The sequence below is a fragment of the Mirounga angustirostris genome, unplaced genomic scaffold, assembly GCF_029215605.1.
Source record: "Mirounga angustirostris isolate CCGP_5_RB_7025 unplaced genomic scaffold, mMirAng1.0.hap1 SCAF_13, whole genome shotgun sequence".
NCBI classification, from domain to species: Eukaryota; Metazoa; Chordata; class Mammalia; order Carnivora; family Phocidae; genus Mirounga; species Mirounga angustirostris.
In genome coordinates this window covers 104,165,967-104,188,951 of record NW_026991721.1, presented here as the reverse complement: position 1 = coordinate 104,188,951, position 22,985 = coordinate 104,165,967, and the positions used below count along the sequence as shown (strand labels likewise).

The window sequence follows — 22,985 nt, the reverse complement described above, 5'->3', positions numbered from 1 at the left end:
CTTCAATAATATATAATTTAAAAATATATTTATATTTTATATTTTATTTTATATAAATACAAAAAAAGAAAAAAACAGGTTCTTATAAAATATAGTTTGCCTCTGCTATTCCCTTCTCAGGTATTTCCCAAGAGAAATGAAAACATATGTACCCACAAAGACTCATACATGAATATGGACATAGCACCTTCATTCATAATGATCCCAAACTGGAAACAACCAAATGTCCATCAATTGGTGAATGGATAAATAGTGGGATAGCCATACAATGGAATATTAGTCATTAAAAAAGGAATGTACTGATATAAGTGACAAGAAGGATGAATCTCAAAAGCATTATGCTAAATGAAAGAAGCTAAACCAAAAAAGACTACATATCCTTTTTTAAAAATCTTTTTTATTTTTCAGTTTTAGAGTCATATTCTATCCCTTCATAGTAGTTAACCTTATTTTTGGTATATATATATAAGTTGTTCTCTCTTGAAAATTTTGGGATACAGTTTCTTCTAACAGACCAAAATATACCCTAAATCTCTAATGTATGGCTTTGTTCTAGTCTCCTGCCTGATCACATTCTCTCCCCCTTTTTTTTTTTTTAAATCCTCTTCTTTCTTTTTCCAACCAACTTCTTATATTATCAATTCCTTTTATAAAGTCTTTTATAATTCTCACCTTTACAGTCATAGTCCATCCCTTTCATCGTATTTACCCTTATTTTTGTACATATGTAAGTTTTTCTTTCTTTAAAATTTTGGGAGGCACTCTCTTCTAACAGACCAAAATACGCCCAAAATCTAGGGTGTGGCACTGACCTATGCACCAGCCTGATCATATTTGATCATATTCTGTTTTTTTCTTTTTTATCTATCTTTTTTTTTTCTTTTTTCTTTCTTTCCCTTTCTTTTCCCCCGGTTTCAGGTCTCTTCTGATTTGTTTAGTGTATATTTTTGGGGGGTCATTGTTACCCTGTTAGCATTTTGTTCTCTCATTCATCTGTTCTCCTCTGGACAAAATGACAAGACAGAAAAAAATCACCTCAAAAAAAAAGAACAAGAGGTAGTACCGACCGCCAGGGACCTAATCAATACGGACATTAGTAAGATGTCGGAACTGGAGTTCAGAATGATGATTTTAAAGATACTAGCAGGGCTTGAAAAAAGCATGGAAGATATTGGAGAAACTCTTTCTGGAGAAATAATAGCATCATTCCATTTATATAACATTTTAGCAAAGGCAGAACTGTAGTGATTGAAAGGAGATCAGTGGTTTCCAGGGGCTTAGTTGAGGTGACTGGATTGACTGCAAAAATGCACAATTTGGGGGTGATAGAAATACTCTGTCTTGAATGTTATATTTACATGAATGTACACATTTGTCTAAACTCAAACTGAACACTCAAAATGGGAAATTATATCTCAATAAATCTGATTTTTTTTCTTAAATATACAGTAGATCCTCTGAACACTGTTTTTTGGGTTTTTTTTAAATACTTGAGGGTACAAGCCTCTAGTCAATTGGAATTATAGACTGATTTTTAAAGATACAATGTAGTAAGTGGGATGATGAGTAGTAGCAAAGGATGTTTCTGGGAACATAGAGTAATTCAGAAATGGGAGACCTGACAGGTACCTCCACTCCTCTACTCCTCCCCTGTGGAAGCTGAAAGACAGATTTTTGCTTTTCTAGCTTCTTTAGCTAAGAGTGCCCCTGTGACCCAGTTTCATTTCAAGGATGCCTAAGGTGATGAGGGCTGGGGCTTCTGGTAGAGCTTTGGCTTTCCTGATAAAAGGAGAACTTGTCACATTGCCCTTTCCCCTTTTTTAAATGGAAAAAGAGATCTGCCTGACATGAATGCACAAATGAAGAATGCTTCAAGTAAAGAAGAAAATTAATCTGAAGATTTTTTTGCACCTAAATGTATTTATTTAAGTGGGATTATTAGAATACAAGGAGTAATTTCTACATTTTCCATGACCATTGGATTCAGTCTGATGTCCTATTTCTCTTTAGGGTTCCTTACTTAATTGAGCTACATAGATTCTGTGCCAACAATATGCAAGTCGTTCCGGTCAGAATAAACTATCTCTTGACTATAACCAACAGAATCAGTGCTTGACGGGCTATAGCTCAGAAAAGCAGAGTACTTCATTTTTATATTCCATAAGTGGAATCAGGTGTTAGTCTAGTAGAATTTGGTGTTTTATAAATATTTCCATCTAAATTATCTTCTGGTGTTCCCATTTTCTCCTCTGATATATCTGCATAGTCATATCTTTTTGTCCGTGGTTGCTCAAGTGTATAACCTAGAGAGAAATGACAAATGTTTAGGAGGATGTCAGATATGATGGGGTGTAGACTCATTCAATATGCCTCTACCTACCAGGCAAGGTCTCTTCCACATTCCTTCTTACCACTCTTAGAGAAGATACCTTTATATCCTACTTAGCCATAAATGTCTCAAATTTCCCAGCTCATCTACTTTTCACACCATCATCGTCTATCTCTACAACAGGCTCTGCGGGACCTGGGTCTGAGGTTTGATCTACTACTAAGTAGCTGTATAATTTGGGGCAGGTTACCTAACCTCTCTATGTCCTCATCTGTAAAATGGGGATAATAATGGCACATGCTTCGCTCCAAATTTCTACGAGAATTAACTGTGAGGGTGCATGTAAAGAACCTAACGTTTAGTCCGTTTGGCATTTAGCTGGTGCTCCATAATGAAGTATTGGCCAACAGTTCTTTATGCATAAAGGAAGAGAAGCCTTTTCTTTCCCTAGAGCTAGAAGTTCTGTATCTTCTCTGGATTTGATTTCCTCGTGCTTCTTGGAGAAAGGGCACACAGTCTCTCCTCTTCTCCCATGCCAACAGCCTCGGGGTGGTCACCTTCCACTGACTGCACTGACAGGGCAAATCTCCCCGACTTAAAATGATTTTCACTTGGTCTCATGCACTTTCCAACTGCCATGCTATAACTTTCCTTCTTTTCACAGTAATCTCTTTTAACTCAGTATTTACATTCTCTGCTTCAATTTTTGTACTTGTCATTCCTTTATATTCTTTTATCTGCCGCTGAGAACCTACTATGGGCTACAAGTTGGGGATTCCTATCAAACAGACAAATCCCTGCTGTCAAGTGAAGGCAGTTACCTAAAACTGTTCTCTAGAAGGCCATCAGCTCCATTAAACCCCTCAAGTGGAGACCACAGAGCATTTTTAAGGAACAGGCCGGAGGCTGGTGATGCAGGGTTGGGGGGGAGGGGGAGAGTGGGACACGATAAGGGTGGAAGGGGAGCCAGAACCAGAAGGCCATGGCGGAGTTACGACTGTACTCCAAGCGCAGTGCGAAACTATGAGAAACAGCAGAGGTACTCATCGTTCGGAGTGTGGTTTCTAAGGCTAGCCGGCCTCCCTTCAAATCCTAGCCATCACAGGAACTGACTGTGTGACCTTGAGCAAGTGACTTGGTATCTGTTTGCTTATCTGTAAAATGAACCTTGTCTCATTGAGCTGTTCTGAAAATTAAATGAGTTAATTTTATCAAGCACTTTAGGACACCACTTCCACATAGTAATTGCTAAGGAAGAGTCTGTTAAATAAATGTTTTAAATGTACTGATTTAAATCTGTAAAAGAGCACTATCTATTGTGTGGGCAGTGCCCTGGATGACTGTCAGTTTGGAGGCTGTTGGAGAAGCCTGCAGCGGGATGATGGACACGTGGACTGTGGGGATGGCCGTGAACTGGGAATAAGTAGACAGGTTAAGACGAATGACAGCTAACATTTACAGAGTACATATTATGTGCAAGGCACTATTCTAAGCTCTTCACACGTATTATCTCTTATAACCTCAAAACAACTGATGAGCTAGGTACTACTGTTATTCTCATTTTACAGATGAGGAAACTAAGCCAGTAATTTCCCCAGTATCACACAGCCAGTAAACGGCAGAACCAAAAATCAGAACGAGGCCGTCTGAATCGACATTCCACAATTGTAACCTCCTGCCTCTCAATGATGATCACAGGACAGAACCCATACACTCAGATTATACAATACCCATAATTAGGCTTGAGCTATGTTAGAATTACTGATATTTCTAGGACATGAGAATATGCTTCCTTAAGAGGCTATCACTTTCAGCTTCTCAGTACTGTGGACCACTGGCGGGACAAGTGGCAGACAACCTAAAAAATATTTCTAACGTTAAAAAAAAATTTTTTTGGGGGGGCGCCTGGGTGGCTCAGTCGTTAAGCGTCTGCCTTTGGCTCAGGTCATGATCTCAGGGTCCTGGGATTGAGCCCTGCATCGGGCTCCCTGCTCGGCAGGAGGCCTGCTTCTCCCTCTCCATTCCCCTGCTTGTGTTCCCTCTCTCGCTGTATCTCTCTCTGTCAAATAAATAAAAATCTTTAAAAAAAAAAAAGTTTTTTTTTTTAAAGTAGGCTCCATGCCCAATGTGGGGCTTGAACTCAAGACCCCGAGATCAAGAGTTGCACACTCTAACAATGCCAGCCAGGTGCCCCTATTTCTAACATTTTGAGGCATTTATTTTGCCATGTGAAGTTTGCTCATTAAAAAGAATTACCGAAACCATGAGAGAAGCAACTTTCCAAAAGGAGGGTTCATTTTTTAAGCCATTTTATCCAACCTAAATAAAACAGAAAATTTTCTTCTATTCCCAAATAACAAGCTTACATGTAAAGGTAAAAATGACTTAGCAAATTCATCCATGTCTATATACTGTGCAGGGTGCTGAAATGTTAGGTGCTTAGAAATGTGTACGTGTGTGCAATGTGTCATTCTGTTCACAAGAATTCCCCATAAAAGTATTGCTAAAAATCACCTACTTTTGAAGTTATCTGAAGAGTTGCTTGTAGCAATTTCCTTCCAGTTGGCAATATACCTAAGCACATTATATGGGCATTCATTAAATTAAATCAATGTATTAGTAATAAATTGATCCATTAGTACATGTTAGACTACTTCTAAAATTCCACTTTCTCTATGAAATCTTGGATTGATGGTGCCAAATGCTCAGGTCCAAATGTTTAATTCTCATGACTTGTCCATCTCTAGCTAGCTCCCATGTACCTAAGGCAAGCCCTAGAACAAGGAGTTGAAGGAGAAATAAAAATGGTACATCTACCATCTACCATAATCATGCCCTCTGATTTCCCTCCAGCACACCTCTTCTCATTCTATGCTGTTCCACTCCTGCAACTTCATGTCCTCAGTTGAGTGCACATTAAGATCTCAGTTAACTTCTAAATTAAAAGTACCAACAGAAAATTCTCTGGAAGGGAAAAAGTCAGGGGAAAACAACAACAAAAAACTTCCTCCTTCATTCTGCGTTGTCAGACTTAGGGTCTCTGTCATGTCAATGGAAATTTAAAGTGTGTGCTTTATGATATTATTAGAGTAACGGTGCCATCTTTGCCATGTCTGGTAAATATAAGAAATTACATTAAAGTCAAGCACAATTTTCGGGCTGCCACCTCTATTCCCTAAACAGAGACTGAATTAGGGAGACAAAGGCAGCCCAAGAAGAGGTAGAATAGGGAAGGGGAAGGCACAATGAGCTACAAAGATGAGTAGAGCTTTAAGGAGGCAGGTTTCCTGTGACTTATCCTATTTCATCCCTTTTCCCAAGCCTCCTTGAAATCAGGTAAGGAGTTGGTTGCATCCCCAAAAAAATCAAGTAAGGAGGTGGTCCCAAAAGGTGCTGACAAGGGACCTGGCCGAGAAAAAAATGAGAATTCTGAATCATGTAATTCAGAAAAACGCTATGATTTTGCAAATATTTATTTATTCCTTTTGAATTGTTTTTACCTTTGTTGACTGTGTGTTTCTGGTTTGTTTGGGGTTTTTGTTGTTGTTATAGGAAGGTATGTATTATCCAACAGTATTTAATTATAACAAAGTATTATGGTTAAGTTGGCTCCTTCCTGTCACAACTACCTATTCTTGCTCCAAGAACTTTATTCTACAGCCTTAAATAGGATGCGGGTGGTCACAGCCACATAAAAAAGATGCAGGAAAACAGCAGGCAGTGTAAACCCCCTCCAGGATCTCTTAGTAGACAATTCAATCTGGCTTCACCTTAAATTTGGGCAAATTCTGTCTTCAGTTGTCACTGTCCTCGGAGGAACACTATGAAGTGTTGGATGTCAATTATCCTGCTTCCTTGGATTTATATACTGAAAGGTTTTCATTACACTTTCAAGAAACCAAGATAAAGGACCTCCAATCAATTGTATGCCATGACCTGACAGCTTGGGGCATAAACATACACCATATTTAAGGCTGATCACTAACCCCGCTCTACCTGAGATTAGGACATGAATTTATTTAGTTGCATAAATTTTTTTTTCTCATAATGTACATACGAGCTGTGAGCAATAAGAAATCTAAGTTTTACAAAGAGAAGCAACAATCTAATGAGAGTATTGCCATGCTGATCTGTCTTTCTAAGATATTTTTAGAATTTTTTACAGAATACAGTGTATGTGGAATCTATAGCGAATCCCTCAAAAGTATAAATTTAACATCTTAACAGCCCAGGAAAAGTCCCTGGCCAGAGAAGCTATGTAACTACATGTCTTAGATACCAAAGGAGCAGCTTCAGACATAGAAACTACCCATAACACACATAGGCAAAGAGCTCTCACCAACAGGATTCATAGAATATCAGAAGACTAAGATAATCCAGCAACTAACCACTCAACAGGTTATGTCAAAATTCACTTGCAGTTTGAAAAATATGAAGACTCTGGAAGAGGAACATCCATCTTGATAGAGAATATGACCCTGAAACCCAGCAGGATAAATGCCAGCAACAGTCACAGTAGCCATCACGTGGGTGACTCAGTCATGGCAATGCAAGCACTGTTTTACATTCTAAGTGCCTGTAGCAGCGTATCCCTGGATACCACAGAAGGGCAACAGTCCTCATCTGTATCCCTGAGTCCTAGAGTTAAGTTGGCTCTATCTACTCTTCAAAGTAATAACAACATCGTTCTCAGTTGATATTGTTGCAATCAGAAGATGCCCATGATTGTTTCCAGTGGAGCGTCCATCTGTCACACAAGGGGCTAGCACACAAGCTTTTTGGGAAGAAACTGGTTTGTATCACTGAACATCAATGTTCAACACATTTATGTCATTCTAATGGTCTGACTACTGAAAAGTGTCCACAGATTTCCACTATCAATTTTCCTGAAGGGAAAAATGTCAGACGCTGAAATTTTTAACAAACAAGGTGTCATCAAGACAGCTGCAAATATCTAGATGACTACGAAGATCTAACAGAGAGTAGACTGTGGAGTCCATAAATACACTGCGAAAATGGTGCTTATACCTAACGCCTGCCATTAGTAGGGGAAGATGTTTGCAAATTTGGTCTTGCCTGAGATAATCAGTAGCTTGAGTTCAGTAATGTTACTGAAATATTCCAAATAATCATGCTGGATTCCTTTGAAAATCTGTTGTCTATGACTCAATAGAAAAAGTTAGAATATAAGAATACCACTAAGGAAAAACAATCAAACCACAAGGGAAGAAAGCAAGAGAACAAGAACAGAAAAGAATTACAAAAACAACCAGAAAAAGAAATTAACAAAATGGCAATAAGTGCATACCTATCATTAATTACTTTAAATGTAAATTGACTAAATACTCCAATCAAAAGATAAAGGGTGACAGAATGGATTAAAAAACAAGACCCATCTATATGCTACCTCTAAGAGATCACTTCAAAATAAAGACACACACAGACTGCTGGTGAAGGTGTTGAATAATGCAAATGGAAGTGGAGAAAAAGCCGGAGTAGCAATATTTATATCAGACAAGACAGACTTTAAAACAAAGACAGTAGCCAGAGACAAAGAATGGCATTACATAACGATGAAGGGATCAACCAACAAGAGAATATAACAATTGTAAATATCTCTGCACCCAACACAGAAGCATCTAGCAAATGTTAACAGATATTAAGGGAGAAATAGACAGTTATACAATAATACTAGCGGATTTTAACACTGCCTCTATGTCAATGGATAGATTACCCAGACAGAAAATCAATAAGAAAACAGTGGCTTTGAACAACATATTAGACCAGATGAACCTAACAGATGTATACAGAAAATTCCATCCAAACACAGCAGAATACATATTTGAGTGCACATGGAATATTCTTTAAGACAGATCACATGTTAGGCCAAAAAACCAGGCCAGAAAATAAATCTCAATAAATTTAAGAAGACTGAAATCATATCAAGCATCTTTTCTGACCATATCTGTATGAAACTAGATATCAATTACCAAAAAAAACCCCACCAAAACCGAAAAAAATCACAAACACATGAAAGCTAAACTAAACAACCCATGGGTCAACAAAGAAATCACAGAAGAAATAAAAAATACATGGAGATAAATTAAAATGAAAGGATAACAGTCCAAAATCAATGGGATACAGCAAAAGCAGTTCTAAAAGGGAAAGTTTGTAATTATACATGCCTAACTCAAGAAACAAGAAAAATCTCAAACAACCAACCCAAACTTATACCTACGGAACTAAAAAAAAAAAGAAAAAACTAAGCCCAAAGCTAGTAGAAGAAAAAAAAAAAAGGAATAGAGAGGAAATAAATTACATAAAGACTAAAAGAACAATAGAAAGTATCCATGAAACCAAGAGGTGGCTCTTTGAAAAGATCAACAAAATTGATAAACCAGAGAATAAAATCAGAAATGAAGTTGGAGAAATTACAACTGACACCACAGAAATACAAAAGATTATGAGAATATTATATAAAATTATATGCCAAAAAATTGGAACAACTGAGAAGAAATGAATAAAGTCCTAGAAACATATGATCTTCTAAAACTGAATGACAAAGAAATAGAAAAAACTGAACAGGTCAATCACTCTTAATGAAATTGAATCAGTAATCAAAAAACCCCCAACAAAAGTCCAGGATCAAAAAAAAAAAAAAAAAAAAAGTCCAGGATCAGATGGCTTCACATGTGAATTCTACCAAACATTTAAACCATAAGATATCTAGGAATAAACCTAACCAAAGAAGTAAAGGATCTGTACTCTGAAAACTATAGAACACTTGTGAAAGAAATTGAGGAAGACACAAAGAAATGGAAAAACATTCCACGCTCATGGACTGGAAGAACAAACGTTGTTAAAATGTCTATGCTACGCAAAGCAATCTACACATTCAGTGCAATTCCTGTCAAAATACCATCGACATTTTTCATAGAGCTGGAACAAACAATCCTAAAATTTGTATGGAAACAGAAAAGACCCTGAATAGCCAGAGGAATGTTGAAAAAGAAAACCAAAACTGGTGGCATCACAATTCCGGACTTCAAGCTCTATTACAAAGCTGTCATCATCAAGACAGTATGGTACTGGCACAAAAACAGACACACAGATCAATGAAACAGAACAGAGAACCCAGAAATGGACCCTCAACTCTACGGTCAACTTATCTTCAACAAAGCAGGAAAGAATATCCAGTGGAAAAAAAGACATTCTCTTCAACAAATGGTGTTGGGAAAATTGGACAGCCACATGTAGAAGAATGAAATTGGACCACTTTCTTACACCATACACAAAAATAGACTCAAAATGGATGAAAGACCTAAATATGAGACAGGAATCCATCAAAACTGTAGAGGAGAACACAGGCAGCAACCTCTTTGAACTCGGCCACAGCAACTTCTTGTTAGACATGTCTCTAAAGATAAGAGAAACAAAAGCAAAAATGAACTATTGGGACTTCATCAAGATAAAAAGCTTTGCACCCAAAGGTAACAGTCAACAAAACTAAAAGGTAACCTATGGAATGGAAGAAGATATTTGCAAATGACATAACAGGTAAAGGGCTAGTATCCAAGATCTATAAAGAACTTATCAAACTCCACACCCAAAAAAACAAAAAAATCCAGTCAAGAAATGGGCAGAAGACATGAATAGACATTTCTCCAAAGAAGACATCCAAATGACCAATAGACACATGAAGAAACGCTCCACATCACTCAGCATTATCAGGGAAATACAAATCAAAACCACAATGAGATACCATCTCACACCAGTCAGAATGGCTAAAGTTAACAACTCAGGAAACAAAAGATGTTGGCAAGGATGTGCAGAAAGGGGAAGGAACCCTCTTATTACACTGTTGGTGGGAAAGCAAACTGGTACAGCCACTCTGTATGGTGGTTCCTCATAAAGGTACAAATAGAGCTACCCTACAACCCAGCAATTGCACTACTTGGTATTTATCTAAAGGACACAAACATAGTGATTTGAAGGGGCATATGAACCCCAATGTTTATAGCAGCAAGATCCACAGTAGCCAAAATATGGAAAGAGCCCAGATGTCCACCGACAGATGAATGGATAAAGATGATATGGTGTGTGTACACACACACACACACACACACACTCACACTCACACTGGAATATTACTCAGCCTTCAAAAAGAATGAAATCTTGCCATTTGCAATGATGTGGATGGAACTAGAGGGTATTATGCTAAGCAAAGTCAGTCAGTCAGAGAAAGACAAATACCATATGATTACACTCATATGTGGAATTTAAGAAAACAGATGAACATAGGGTAAGGGAAAGAAAAATAAAATAAGACGAACACAGAGAAGGAGACAAACCATAAGAGACTCTTAACCATAGGGAACAAACTGAGGGTTGTTGGAGGGGAGGTGGGTCGGGGGATGGGGTAGTTGGATGATAGGCATTAAGGAGGGCACTTGAAGTAATGAGCAGTGTGTTATATGCAACTGACAAATCACTAAATTGTACCTCTGAAGCTAATAATACAGTATATGTTAATTAAATTGACTTTAAATTAAACATTTAAAAAAATAAAGAAGATTTAATACTGATTCTTTTCAAACTGTTCCAAAAAGCAGAAGAGAAAGGAAATCTTCCAAATTCATTCCATGAGTACACATTAGCCTGATGCCAAAACCACTCAGACACCACAGAAAAACAAAACAAAAGAAACTATGGGCCAATTTACCTGATGACATAGATGCAAAATCCTCAACAAAATATTAACAAACCGAAGTCAATAATACATTAAAAGAATCATCCACCACAATCCAGTGGGATTTAGTCCAGGGATGCAAGTGTGGCTCAATATTTGCAAATCAATCAGCGTGATACATCACGTTAACAATAAGAAGGAGAAAAACCATATGATCCTCTTAATAGATGGTAAAAATGCATTTGACAAAATACAATATTGTTCATGATAAAACTCTAAACAAAGTAGGTTTAGAGGGAACATACCTCAATATAATAAAGGCTATATATGAAAAACACATAGCTAACAATGGTGAAAAACTGAGAGCTTGCTTTTCTTATAAAATCAGGAACAAGATTAAGAATGTCCACTCTCACCACTTTTATTCAACATAGCACTGCAAGTCCTAGCCACAGCAATCAGACAAGAAATAAAAAGCATATAAATTGGTTAGGAAGAAGTCAAACTGTCACTATTTGCAGTTGACATGATACTATATATAGAGAACCTGAAAGACTCCACCAAAAAACTACTAGAACTCATAAATGGGGTGCCTGGGTGGCTTAGTCCGTTAGGCATCCGACTATTTTTTTTTTAAGATTTATCTATTTGAGAGAGAGAGAGTACTCACGTGAGTATGAGCACTAGCATGAGCACGAGTGGGGGGAGGGGCAGAGGGAGAAGCAGGCTCCCTGCAGGGAGTCTGACACAGGGCTCTATCCCAGGACCCCAGGATCATGACCTGAGCTGAAGGCAAATGTTTAACCACTGGGCCACTCAGGTGCCCCTTGGCATCTGACTCTTGATCTCGGGGGTCATGAGCTTGAGCTCCATGTTGGGCTCCATGCTCAGGAGCCTACAAAAAAAGAAAAAAAAAAGAATTCATAAATGAATTTAGTAAAGTTGCAGAATCCAAAATTAACATACAGAAATCTGCTGCATTTCTATGTACTAATGACAAAGTAGCAGAAGGAAATTAAGAAAACAATCCCATGTTCAATTGCACCAAAGAGAATAAAATATCTAGGTATAAACCTAACCAATGAGGTGAAAGACCCATACTCGGAAAACTGTAAGATACTGATGAAAGAAACTGAACACAACACAAATGGAAATATATACTGTGCTCGCACATTGGTTGTTAAATGTTAAAATGTTCATACTACCCAAAGCAATCTACAGATTTCATGTAATCCCTATCAAAATACCAACAGCATTTTTCACAGAACTAGAACAATCCTAAAATTAGAATGGAACCACAAAAGACCCCAAATAGCCAAAGTAATCTTGAGAAAGAAGAACAAAGCTGGAGGCATCACAATCCCAGAATTCAAAATACACTACAAAGTTATAGTAATTAAAACAGTATGGTAGTGGCATGAAAACAGAGTCATAGGTCAATGGAATAAAGTACAGAGCCAGAAATAAATCCATACTTATATGGTTCTTTAATCTATGACAAAGGAGGCAAGAATATATAATAAAGACATTTTATTCAATAAATGGTGCTGGGAAAACTGGATAGCTACATACAAAAGAATGAAACTAAACCACTTTCTCAGACCACACACAAAAATAAACTCAAAATGATTATAGACCTAAATGTGAGACCTAAAACTATAAATCTCCTAGAAAAAAATGTAGGCAGTCATTTCTTGATATTGGTCTTGGTAACATTTTTCTAGCTATGTCTCCTCAGGCAAAGAAAACAAAACCAAAAATAAACTATTGGGACTATACCAAAATAAAAAGCTTTTACATAGCAAAGTAAACTATGAACAAAATGAAAAGGCAACCTACTGAATGGGAGATATTTACAGATGAAGTATCCAATGAGGGGTTAATATCCAAACTACATGAAGAACTTATACAACTCAACACACACATACACACACACACATCCGGTTACAAATAGGCAGAAGATATGAATACACATTTCTCCTAAGACATGCAGGTGGCCAACAGACACATGAAAAGATGCTCAACATCACTCATCATCAGGGAAATGCAAATCAAAACCACAATGAGATATCACTTTACACTTGTCAGAATAACTAAAATAAAAAAGACAAGGACTAGTAAGTGTTGGTGAGGATGTGGAGAAAAGGAAACCCTCCTGCACCGTTGATGGGAATGCAAACTGGTGCAGCCACTGTGGAAAACAGTACGGAGGGTCTTCAAAAATTGAAAATAGAAATACCATATGATCCAGTAATTCCACTACTGGGTATTTAACCAAAAGAAACAAATACACTAATTCGAAAGGATATGTATGTTTATTGCAGCATTATTTACAGTGGCCATGACATGGAAGCAACCCAAGTGTCCATCAACTGATGAATGGATAAAAAAGATGTGGTAGATACACACACACACACACACACAGTGGAATATTACTCAGCCATAAAAAATGATCTCAACATTTGTGAAAATATGGATGGAGCTAGAGGGTATAATGCTAGGTGAAATAAGTCAGACAGAGAAAGACAAATACCAAAGAATTTCACGACCCTATGAACTAGATTTTGTTTCTAAGAAACAAAACAAATGAACAAAAAAGAATCAGACCCTAAATGTAGAGAACTGATGTTGGTCAAAGGGGAGGTGGGTGGCAGGATGGGTGAAACAGATAAAGGGGATTAAGAGATACACAAACCTCCTATAGCCAAACTATGGAAAGAGCCTAGATGTCTATTAATAGACGAAAGAAGATGTGGTATATATACACAATGGAATATTATGCAGCCATCAAAAAAAATGAAATCTTGCCATTTGCAACCATGTGGATGGAATTAGAGGGTATTATGCTAAGCGAAATAAGTCAATCAGGGAAAGACAATTATCATATGATCTCACTGATATGAGGAATTTGAGAAAGAAGACAGAGGATCATAGGGGAAGGGAGGGGAAAATGAAACAAGACGAAACCAGAGAGGGAGACAAACCATAAGAGACTCTTAATCTCAGGAAACAACCTGAGGGTTGCTGGAGTGGGGGGTGGGGTGGGAGGATGGGGTAAGTGGGTGATGGACACTGGGGAGGGTATGTGCTGTGGTGAGTGCTCTGAATTGTGTAAGACTGATGAATCACAGACCTGTACCCCTGACACAAATCATACATTATATGTTAATAAAAAAAGAGAGAGATGCAAACTTCCAGTTATAAAATAAGTCACAGAGATGAGAAGTACAGCATCGGGAATACAGTTGATAATATGTGTGGTAAAGTTGTACGGTGACAGATGGTGACTATATTTATCATGGTGAACACTGAGCTACACACAGAACTGTCCAATCACTGTTTATAGACCTACAACTCATGTAACACTGTATGTTAATCATACTTCAATTAAAAAAAAATACCTAAGTCTAATTCTCTTTTTCTACTTTTATACCATCGTTTTTATATTCTTCCCTCATATCTTTTTTTTTCAACAAACAATACTCATTTGCTTTTTGTTTTTCTTTTTTAAAGATTTTGTGGGCCCAAGATTCGAGGCAGAGGTGGGAACATCAGAAACATACATGAGGCCTGCCCTTGCTCCCCAGTAAAAGCAGAATGCATTTACTCATCAAAGTTCAGTGCATTTGTCCAGTTCAGCACTTCATCCACTTCCCATTCCATCACAGAATCTATTCCACCGCCTTCGACAGCTCTCATTAGCCCCTTGGTGGCTGTGTGAATTAAATCTAGAGTTCTATGATTTGTTGACTTAGCCTCTAGGTTTCCTGCATAGTACCTAAACAGGGGAAAGGAAGGGAGACATCATCTTGTGAAACAGGTCATTACTAGTAGATACAGTTAATACATATATTGTTGCTGTGAAACCACTCACATATTAAACCAGGTTTTCACCTGATTTATCTCAAATACATCCAAACCACGTTCTATGTGATGGGATCTTTTGGGGAAAAAAAAGAAACAAGGCAACTTAATCAACCATGCTAACTGGTGAAGCCTCGTTTCAAAACCACCCCTTGGTACACTGCCCTGCTATGATACAATGAAAAACCAAGTAATTAAATCACCAAATCATAGAATTACAGAGTCAAAGGATCTTGGAGACCAGATGATTAGCCCTCTTGTCTTACAGGAGAGAGATTAAGTCCTGGAAGACAAGGTCATGTGACTAACAGCAGGTAAAGAGGGGAAAGCAGAGGGAACAGGAAAGAGAGGGAGAGGCAAAAGGGAAGAGAGATGGTAATATCCTTTTTTGTGTCAGGTACTTTTCATACATTATCTTGTTTAATTCTCTCTAAAAAGACACAGCCATTTGTGACACCTGTTTTTATTCCTATTTTACGGGTGAGGAAATGGAGAGCTGGTGAAGTTAAATTGTTCAAGATCATGTAAGTAGTAAGCAGATGTCAGAGCCCATCTTCGAATCAGACTCCAAGTCCAGACTTCTTCGGCTGCACTGTTCTGTCTCATGTTAGTCTGAGCACATAAATGAACGCATCCCCCAAACGTGAGCTAAGTGTGTACAGGCAAGTTAGCAGTCCTTCCAAGAATATTAGAAAATGGTGTTTTTTCTTTGGTTTTTCATTTTAAGATCTACAATGGTATTCCATTTTCAAAGTTAACCTACTCTGAAACTGTTTTCATTTCTTTTTTTTTTTTTTTTTAAGATTTTATTTATTTATTTGACAGAGAGAGACACAGCGAGAGAGGGAACACAGGCAGGGGGAGTGGGAGAGGGAGAAGCAGGCTTCCCGCCGAGCAGGGAGCCCGACGCGGGGCTCGATCCCAGGACCCTGGGATCATGACCTGAGCCGAAGGCAGACGCTTAACGACTGAGCCACCCAGGCGCCCCCTGTTTTCATTTCTTAATTCAACACAGAGTAGGAAGCAGCATGGTGGTCGTGTAGGGCTAGATAGGACTCTGATATCCAACTATCTGGCCTTGAGTCTTGCTTCTGTGATTTATTTACTAGCTCTATGACCTTTGCCAAATAACCTAGTCTTCCTGGGCTTCAGATTACCTTAAAATGGTAGTCATAATACTCCTCAGCATTCTTGAGAGGTTTAGAAGTGTAAGTCTTTATAAAGCATTCAGAACTATGACTGGCACATAGGAAGCATTCAATAAAAGAAGGCACACAAATTCCTGGATGGTAAGAGGTAGGACAGTGACAAGATATGTCTCTGCCTTCATGAAGTTTTTGCTTTTTCAAACTTTAAATAGATAATGATCCATGAGAGCTACTTTCATAGAAGCAGGAACATGCCTCTTGATTTATATTGGTTAGTAAGAGCACAAATTATAAGAAAGTATGATTTCACAATTTTTCTATAGTTCTTCATTCACTTACTCATGTAATAAATACTTATCGAGTGTCCACCATTTGCAAAGCATTGTGTACAGAGATGGGATTCCTTTGTGGAACTTGCAAATCTTCCACTCTATATTCCCTGAACATAATAGGCACTCAAAAAAATTAGTACTGAATGAATGAATGATGGTACCCAATGGCCCAGGTTTATTAATTAATGCTGATGCCACAACAAAAATGCATTTAGAAATCAGAAAATTCTGGAAGGCTAGAGGTGAACACATTTTTTATGAGTTCTTCCATGTTTTACCTTCCTAAATATACACTTGTGACTAGATTTGGAAACTGGATGATATTTCTTTTTCCTTTGGCAACAGTGATTTACAACAGTTCAGTTATCTATTTTTTACTCTCATCAGGGATATATAGAAAGAGGATTCATTTTTTTTTAAAGATTTTATTTCTCTATTTGAGAGAGCAAGAATGAGAGAGAGAGAGAGTACATGAGAGGGGGGAGGGTTAGAGGGAGAAGCAGGCTCCTCGCCGAGCAGGGAGCCCGATGCAGGACTCGATCCTGGGACTCCAGGATCATGACCTGAGCCGAAGGCAGTCGCTTAACCAACTGAGCCACCCAGGCGCCCGAAAGAGGATTCATTTTAAAGAGAATAATATTTGTTCCAATAATTTAATTCTGTTTTAAACTCTTTAAATATTAGTCACTATTTATAGTTAAGTGGGCTGTAACAGTAATCAAACAACAATAGGTCAGCAAGGACAGAATTTCAAATACAACAGTAACCAGAAATACAGATCACTTCATAATAATCATAACATGTTTCATAAAAAATGAGCAGTATTTAAAACAAAAACAATATAAAATTTGGCTTTAGAGGTAATGCTGCAATATATCCATTTTAAAATGATCTCATATTCTAAGATAGAAAATTTAAAGAGAAAAAAAATTATAAAAATTTTTCTGAAACCAACAGGGAGAGAAGTTAAGATGCAAAAGACCTAGTAAGAATCAAAGTTTAAACTGGAAAAGAAGTCAAGAAAAGCTAAGATCTCTAGGGCAGCACAGGAAGGGAATGTAAAAACCACATTTTTTTTTTTTAATTAAGAGAGAGGTAAAAAAAGGATCAAGATTTTGTTGATTTTGTTTACTGCTGATTCTCAGCAGAAGTAGGTAGAGGATGCTATCATCAGTGAACAAAGCACACGAAGTAACACTTCTCGTTCATCCCCTGCAACCTTACAGAAAGGAAACAACAACATCCAGCTATAAGGACTCACTCCCTCCCTCACTCACTCAACTCATTCAACAAACAACATGTCTTCATTAAGCATCTACTATGTCTACAGCCCTGTGCTGACAAATAGATCAGAGTCCCTGTTCTTTAGGAGCTCCCAGTGTAGTGGAGGTGGCAGACAAATACGCAGAGATTTGCACAAGTGTGACAACTGAGTATATAACACATCTGTGAGGGCACCTCTGAAAACAGTGCCCGTGCCTCGCTATGTCAGGGTCAGGGCAGGCTTCAGAAGCTGTTTGAGCCAAGCATCACAAGGTGAAGGCCTTGCTGCCATGGAACTGAGCCAGAAAAGAGCAACCTGGGGAGAGGGACTATCATGTGGGATGGAGGTAATGGTGAGCCCCCAACATGCTTCGGGTAAGGAGGTGATTTAATTCGTGTTTTCAAGACATGGCATCAGTGTTTGCACAGAGATGGCAAAGGATGAGAGACAAAGAGACCAAGTGGAAGGACTCTGCCTGTGAAGTGGAGATGAGAATACTGAGAAGCTCCAGTCGGGGAGGGACAGACATGCCAGACTTGGGAGAGTCTCTGGAAGCAGAATTGATAGGACTTTATGACAGATGACCCACAGGAGCTTATGACAGGTAAGAAGTCAAAGAGAACCCCTACATTTCTGACTTGGATGACTGGGTAAATGATGGTGTCATAACCTGAGGCCAAGAGGAATATGGAAAAGAAACCATTTTTATGATGAGCAATATAAGAAATTCAGTGTTAGACCAATTGAGTTTGAGATAGAAATGTCCATGTAATTAGAAATAGAGAGCTCAGTTATGGATGAGGATTGAGAGTAAACAGAGGAAAGAAAAGAAAAAAGAAATAAAACAGATTATTATTCATGTGCATTGGCTTATTTCCAGGTGTCTCGCCCTCCGGTCTCTGCCCACCGCGGTGCCGTGTCTCAGCGTCAGCAAATCACACGAGCGTTCTGTCAGTTCTAGCTGTTTCTGGGGACAGCACACACGGGGAGCGTACTGCGTTGTTCTCAGCCTATTACCACTTCCTTTACTGTACATGCATCCCCAGTTAGAGGCAACGTTGTATGGAATAAAATGATGATGGATAAGGCTTCTGTAATAAATGGTATTGCTGACAGAAGTAATGCAAGCAGAGAAATAAAACACACACCCAAAATATTTGTCTATCACTGCGAACACAAAGAGATGCCACCTCTATCTGGGAAGGGTCCAACATAATCAGCCTGCCACCAGGCAGCCAGCACACTGTTGGAGGCAAATAATGGTTTCTGCTGTCCAGTTATCTGTGACTACAGAGACGGAACAACCTCAGTGAGGAAAAGACCAAGTTTATGAATCTATATGTAGCCTCCATCCCTATACCCATGACCACTTTGTACATGGCTCCATTGAGCAACAACTGAAGAGGCCAGGTGAAAAAATGGACATTGACAGGATGGATCACCTCGTCCATCTGAATACTTAGAGCTTTCTGCCTCCTAGGGAGGACATTCACAAGGACACAAATATATGCTATGCCCATTCTGAGTATACCTGTCCCCAGACCTAATCCCAATTGCCCCCATTTAATTCCATCCAAGTACCTAATCAGCTGAGAAGCTTTCAGTTACTGCCCATAGACAGTAAGGTTTCTGTCTCAAACTGCTTCTCCTTTCTATATGAAGCAGAAAACCACTTGCGCTCACTGGGAGGATACCCTTTGACCATTCTCTGGGCCTACTGAGGGGTTGTAATCTAGTCACTGTCCATATTTGGATGTTGCCAGAATCCTGTGCAGATGCCTGGTGAATTAGACCTAATATACTCTCCCTCTGTTAGCTTGTCACAGGGGCTCCCCATGAAGCCAAAGGCATGGAGATGAAGCAGAGCCAATGTACGATTGAAGGAATCTGAGCCACCTGCTCATACAGCTTACCATAGCCCTCTGGACCTTCTCAGACCCATTCTCTTTTGTACTGAGATGATGCTGTATACTCTCAGTTTTACGGTTCATTGGATTAGATAAAAGTCAGGTCAGTTCATAACCACAGAGCACTTGGAATCCTACTGCCAAGCACCCAGTCTCTCCCAGGGCCCAGCAGCAGAACCAGAACTGATTTTCAAATGTAAAATAGCTGTTGGCAGAAGAGGGCATTACCTTACTCCTAAAACCTCTGTGCTGAGATCCTCTAATTGTAAGAAGCTTCACTCAGCATTTCACTGTCTGTCCAATACTGTTGGGACTGCTTGGCCCTAAATGCCAAGTGGGAGCACCTTGACCACACTGTGGACCTGCTACCATGTTCATTCTTACCCCATGTCCCACTGGAGCCCAGTAGCCTCGTTAGGTTACCTTGAAAACTGGTTGGAGCAGCGCACCCCAACGTGGCATGTTTTACTTCCTAAGTCCAGAGAAGCCCTTGAAGTGCTGTGTGCCTTCGAGACAGACATGCCAAGGTATCGAGACTTCTCTCTCACTTTAGAAAGGATATCCCAAAATGTCCATAAGCTTTAGCTATGTGGCAAACCCTGAACAATTTGCAAAATTTCTCTCTCTCCTTCTGGTGTGCATTTGTCCTAGGAAGTCAACCAGGGAGTTCTCTTCTGCTCACTGCGTCTGACTAGTATAAGGTCACCAATGTAAGGGCATGCATGATGGTCTGTGGGAACTGAGATGTACAAGCCCCTAGGGAAAACAACAGGAGAGCAGACACAGCTCTGAGAGTAAGATGGAAAGGCACATCCTCTTCTTCCCATGTAAATGCAAACTGCCTCTCTTTTTGCTTACGGGTTGGGATGGAAAGAACACGCGTCAGGTCAACAGCAACGTAACAGGGGCCAGGGGCTGTGCCGACCTGCTGCATTAGAGGAAGCACTTCTGGAAGTTTAGCTGCTATCTGTGTCACCACCTGACCTCTACCATTACTCCTGGTGAATTAAAGGTACCAATCCCACCACTGCTTTCACCACTGTCATGTCCAGTCTATAAAAACAGCCACCACGGAGTTCATCAAGAACTCTGCGGCTCCTCTCATTTATTAATGACTTGATGAAAACTGTATCTTCTAGGCCTCCTGGGGTTACAGCCTGTGGGTAGCTGAGTAGACTGCATGTAAGAGGAACAAATATATGCATTCCCCTGACACTTCAGAAATCCTTTTTTCTACAGTATACCAGAGAAGTTCAGGCATTTTGCAATAGTAGAGCTTTGGTTGAGTTGAGGCTTTGATTAGCCAACCAGATAGACTATTTAACATCATTTCTGGGTACTCAAGCCAACACATTAAATTCATAATCCTAGATGAACGTGGCCATTATCAGTAAATTTAACCCGTTTTCTGATCTTGCAACCTGAAAATTCACTCTCACACATGTTTCCAAGACTCCTATTCATGAGATTGGTAAATTCTTTTAAGTCTTTTGATTTATAAGCAATCTCCTCCTGGAGTAGATCTCGTACCTCTGTGTCCCGGCTGCTCTGAAACAGAACTCCCGCTGGGGGCTGGAGGCGATGCGCGATGTTTGTGGGAGAACGCTAAGGAGAATCAGCATGAGCACGTGCAGCAGCTGTGCCAGATGCAGTCACTGAAAAGCTTTTATGCAGAGAAGGCCTGGCCCACAAAACAGGGAGGAAGAACTTCCTCCACCAACAGGGGAGTTTGAAGTTCAAGGTTCTCAGCCTTGTCTATACCTGCCCATATGTCTCCATCCTAGGTCTCTGGAGTCCACTTCTTCCCCACTCATGCCCTTAACCTTAGTGCATAAGGCCTGAGAGCATTAAGCATTTGATTGCACTGTAGGCGCTGTAACCCTATGACCCTTACAACTGGTTCCTGGGTTGCCCCCAACTCACCCTGCAAGTACAAGAGATGAAGAACTACTTTATCAAGATCTTCTGAATGTCTGCACATGTTCTCACAAAAATCAAGCTCACAGATTAACAGAATACATTGGTGACTGTCAAAGGCAGTGGGTTGGGGGGTAGACAAAATGGGTAGAGGGGGGTCACAAAAGTTTTTACAACTTTACTGAGGTATATAGTAAACACACATATTTTAACAGAACAACTTGAAGAGTTTTGGTATAAGTATACACCTGTGAATCCATCACTACAGTAAAAAATGAACATATCCATCACCCCCAAAGTTCCTTGGGGGACTTCGTCATCCTTTCCTCCCTTCATCCCCTCACCCTCATCTCCAGACAACTACTAATCTGCTTTGTGTATCTCCAGAGTTGTTCATATTTTCTAGCATTTTATGTAAATGGAATCATACAGTATGAACTCTTTTTTTTTATTATTATGTTATGTTAATCACCATACATTACATCATTAGTTTTTGACATAGTGCTCCATGATTCATTGCAGTATGAACTCTTTCTTTTTTTTTTTTTTTAAAGATTTTATTTATTTATTTGACAGAGAGAGACACAGTGAGAGAGGGAACACAAGCAGGGGGAGTGGGAGAGGCAGAAGCAGGCTTCCCGTCGAGCAGGGAGCCCAATGCGGGGCTCGGTCTCAGGACCCTGGGATCATGACCTGAGCCAAAGGCAGACGCTTAACGACTGAGCCACCCAGGCGCCCCAGTATGAACTCTTTCTTGACTGGTTTCATTCAGCGTTGTTATTTTGACATTCATCCTTGTTGCTATGTGTATCAGTAGTTCATTCCTTCATATTGCTGAGTAGTATTTCTTTGTATAAATAATCACAATTTGTTTATCCAGTGACATTTGGGTTGTTTCTGGGTTTTGGCTATTACAAATAAAGCTGCTATGAACACTCATATATACAATCATTCTGTGGACATAGGTTCTTATTCTCTTGAGTACATATCTAGGAGTGGAATGTCTGGGATGAATAGTGGGTGTATATTAATTAGTAAGAAAACTGTCAAACTGGTTCCCAAAGTAGATGTAGCAGTTTGCATTCACTCTGTATCTGTGCCAACAATTAGGCAGACTGAACCATTCTATATATATAGTGGTAACTCATTAAAGTTTTAGTTTGCACTTCCCTGATGACTAACGATGACAGTCATTACTTTATTTGTGCTCATTTGCTATCCACGTATCTTCAAGGATAGAGTGTTCAAATCTTATGCTCATTTAAAATGAGGTTGTCTTACCATTAAGTTTTGAGGGTTTTTAATATTCTAGATACAAGACTTTAATTATATATATTTTTTGCTAATGTTTTCTTCCTGTCTGTGGCTTGTCTTTTTTTCCTCAGGATTTTATTTAAATTCCAGTTAGTTAAATACATGTAGCTTGTCTTTTTATTTTTTTAAACAATGTCTTTCAGAGAGCAAAAGCTTTTAACTTTGATGAAGTGGAATTTGACACCTTTTTCATGTATCATGCTCCTGTGTCCTATTTAAGA

At 39.0% G+C, this 22,985-nt stretch overlaps 1 protein-coding gene across 1 annotated transcript in view; it reads right to left on the bottom strand.

Annotated features, from left to right (window-relative positions):
* Positions 1-14,520: 14,520 nt before the first annotated feature.
* Positions 14,521-22,985, bottom strand: part of CUNH11orf65 (chromosome unknown C11orf65 homolog) — a 61,766-nt gene continuing 53,301 nt past the window's right edge. Inside the window, exon 5 of the mRNA XM_045895115.3 lies at positions 14,521-14,796. Within this exon, the coding sequence (XP_045751071.2) occupies positions 14,622-14,796 (175 nt within the window). The 3' untranslated portion in view covers positions 14,521-14,621. The remainder of the gene's footprint in view (positions 14,797-22,985) is intronic.